The sequence below is a fragment of the Propithecus coquereli genome, unplaced genomic scaffold (genome assembly GCF_000956105.1).
Source record: "Propithecus coquereli isolate 6110/MARCELLA unplaced genomic scaffold, Pcoq_1.0 Scaffold25, whole genome shotgun sequence".
NCBI classification, from domain to species: Eukaryota; Metazoa; Chordata; class Mammalia; order Primates; family Indriidae; genus Propithecus; species Propithecus coquereli.
The window spans coordinates 109,771-112,836 of NW_012148063.1; the positions used below are offsets into that span (position 1 = coordinate 109,771).

The 3,066-nt window shown below is 40.7% G+C and overlaps 1 protein-coding gene across 1 annotated transcript in view; it reads left to right on the plus strand.

The window, feature by feature from the left end:
• The window catches only part of CCDC170 (coiled-coil domain containing 170), a 127,383-nt gene that overhangs the window by 37,967 nt on the left and 86,350 nt on the right, over positions 1 to 3,066 (plus strand). The window contains exons 2-3 of the mRNA XM_012646781.1: positions 1,053 to 1,181; positions 2,503 to 2,759. Of these exons, the coding sequence (XP_012502235.1) occupies positions 1,053 to 1,181; positions 2,503 to 2,759 (386 nt within the window). The remainder of the gene's footprint in view (positions 1 to 1,052; positions 1,182 to 2,502; positions 2,760 to 3,066) is intronic.

The following is a 3,066-nucleotide window of genomic DNA, read 5'->3' on the forward strand; positions in this document are numbered from 1 at the left end:
ATATTCCAGGAAATCCTCCTTTATGTGACCTCTTTGATATTCCTTCAAAAATGAATGGCTTTCTTGTATGTCTTTCACAAAGAGCACAGGCCCCGGAAACTTCATAGAGGTGGGGGTAAGTATCTGTCCAAGCTTAGGGAGAAATCTTGAAGGAGGCAGACATATGGCCTGAGTCAGATGGCAACAGGACCAGAGGTTGCCGACTGTGACCCACAGGCCAAATCCAGCAAATCTGCTCTGCAGGTGTGTTTATCTGGCTCATATGTGTTTCTTTTTTAAACATTTAAACTGGTTGCCAAGCTGCAAACACTGGGAATTTTTACTTGAAAAAGTCTGGATATATGGCTTGTCTTGAAAAATTGGAATGATTTGGCCAGGCTAGGATCCTGATTTCTGCACCAGCAACCATCAGTGGAACTGAGAGTTGCTTCCGTCTGGGTGGGCCAGGGCCTGGCCCTGAACCACTGCACTGTCTCTAACCTCAAGCAGTCGTTTGAATCAACTTCATGACCCCATGAGAAGTGATAACATTGAGAATAAAAGGCTTAGTGGATAATTATGAAGGAGACAGACTTTTACGTTTAGATCACATGATCTCTTTGATGTATAAACGAGACCCTTTATTCGACTGACAAGAGAAGAGCTGATCATCTTTGTGGTCTGGAAACAGAAGAACAATGAAAACTGCCCCCCTGCCCCAGAATGTAGCATTGATTCTCTTCTGACTCTCCTGGTTCTGGGCAGAGCTAAATAGCATTCGCGTTGGGTGGAAGGAAAGTCTCTACAATGGCAAAGGCCAATTCTTAAATGCTAAATCTCACCGTTACCCTGGGGGAGCACATCGTTTGTTCCTGGCCTGCCTCCTGCCTCCTTTTGAATGTTGAGAATGAGAACAAAATGATCTGAAAATGGCACTTTCTGGGTAGTATTTTCTGACACATTTGGAATACAAAGAATGCTTCTGTCTTTGATCTCGCTTTGCACAACTGCACAGAAAAGATTGTTCAACACTCTTTTTTTTTTCTATTTAATCTTTTGGGGAACTCTACCAGGAAACTTACCATCATCTTCTGGAAGTCCCGGTCACTCGGGAGCAATTAAACCACTATCGGAATGCGGCTGAAAATGCTCGAAGTGAACTTGCAGCAACTTTGGTCAAATTTGAATGTGCTCAGTCTGAGGTAAGATTATGCGTCTTCACTAATCAGAAATGGGCCTTCCTGGCTTCTCATAAAATGAAGCAGGGCATAGAGGCAATTGGAAACAGGACGGCGGGATACAGATTTAAACCTTTCGGCAAAGTCGACACTTACTCCCTTACTGTGTGCCAATCTCCTAGAACTCCTGGAAGGTTATGCATTTGCCACGCTGCGAAGCAAAGTGGCTGGGGCTGGACTGTAGATCTCAGAGGAGCGACAGCCTTGAGAGATGGGGGCACCTGAGGACTTTGGGCTGATGCTCCATGGGCTTCGGAGAGCTTTTAGCCTTTCCCAGAATACCTTCTGTTAATGTAGATTGCTTGTAATTTGGAGCTCTTAGGAGGAAATTCTGAACCCCTTCCCCGTGGTAGGGCCAACTGGTTGGGGAAATTCTTGGAAGATGATTGGGATCCATCTACCCTCTAGGTTAGATCCGGTCTAGAAGGGAGTTCTGAGACAGTCTCCCTAAACTCGGTCTGCTTATGGTCTGGTGGCCCCAAGGCATCCTAGACTGGCCTGTGAGGTCTCGCTAAGGCTGCCAGGACCCCACAGAAAGATGAATCAATAATGTGTGTGTGTGAATAAATGTATACATGTACACTTAGAGTTCTAAATAAGTATATGTTTTCATAAAGTTTTCTTATAGGGTACACCTGACATCCTAACTCTATAGGGCACATACATTGTTTAGCATTTTGATGCCACAGAACTCATAAAAGTTAAAATGCTTCCTTTGTATAAATCCTATAAGGATTTCTATTTTCTCCCATATTTTTCCCAGAAATTGGAATATTATTTTTCTTTATGACTCATAAGTAGAGCCCAGAAGACAAGTGGGAGAAATTTGGCGATATATTGAATAGTTTGCATTTACTTGGGAAACAGTTAACAGCTATGAAGTCACAGATAGTACAGCTTATAGGTTCCTTGTTTCACTCTTCATCAGCAGCAATAGCAGCAACATGGATTTAGAAAATGGGTTACCATTGCAAAATATTTTATTGTTTTTTGAAATACACATCACAAATGTCTCCTGGCTATATTTGCGATATACATCACAAATCAACATAAGACATTGCACAATTGTTTTTGGAAGAGACAGAATATGAATTTCATTACTTAGGCATAATTTCCCATTTAGTAAGATGGATACAAATATTTAAAAGAAGAAAATTGGATTAAGTCATGAATAAAAGTGAAATTTTAAATTAGGGTTTTGGGTTTTGGGGTTCTTAAAGATACTTCAAGCTTTTACTGTTAAGTTCTTATTCCATTTTTTTTTCTAACTTTTTTTCCGTGATAGCTTCGGGACCTCCGATCCAAGATGCTTTCTAAAGAAGTCTCCTGTCAAGAGTTGAAAGCCGAAATGGAGAGCTACAAAGAAAATAGTGCCAGAAAATCATCTCTCCTCACCTCTTTGAGAGACAGAGTTCAGGAGTTAGAAGAAGAGTCAGCAGCACTTTCCACTTCTAAAATCAGAACAGAAATCACAGCTCACACTGCACTCAAGGAGAACCAGGAATTAAAGAAGAAAGTTGTAGAACTTGATGAGAAATTACAGTAAGGATATTGCAATGTATTTCTCAGTTTAGCTAGCATTATGATACTAGCTTTTGATAGCAGGACACATCTTTGAATATACTGGTATTTTGCATTATTTGGCCCTGAAACTCAATTTGGAAAAAAAAAAATTATTGACCTCAAGTATCTTTGGAGACCTGAAAATTTTTCCCAGGCTCATTTCTAAATGTCATCAAGAGTCCCAACAAACATAGTGTCATCCTAAGCATTTTTATGTCCTATCAATTAGGGCTGCAAATGCTTATATACACAATTTGGAAGATTCCTCTAAGTAGAGGTTTAACCC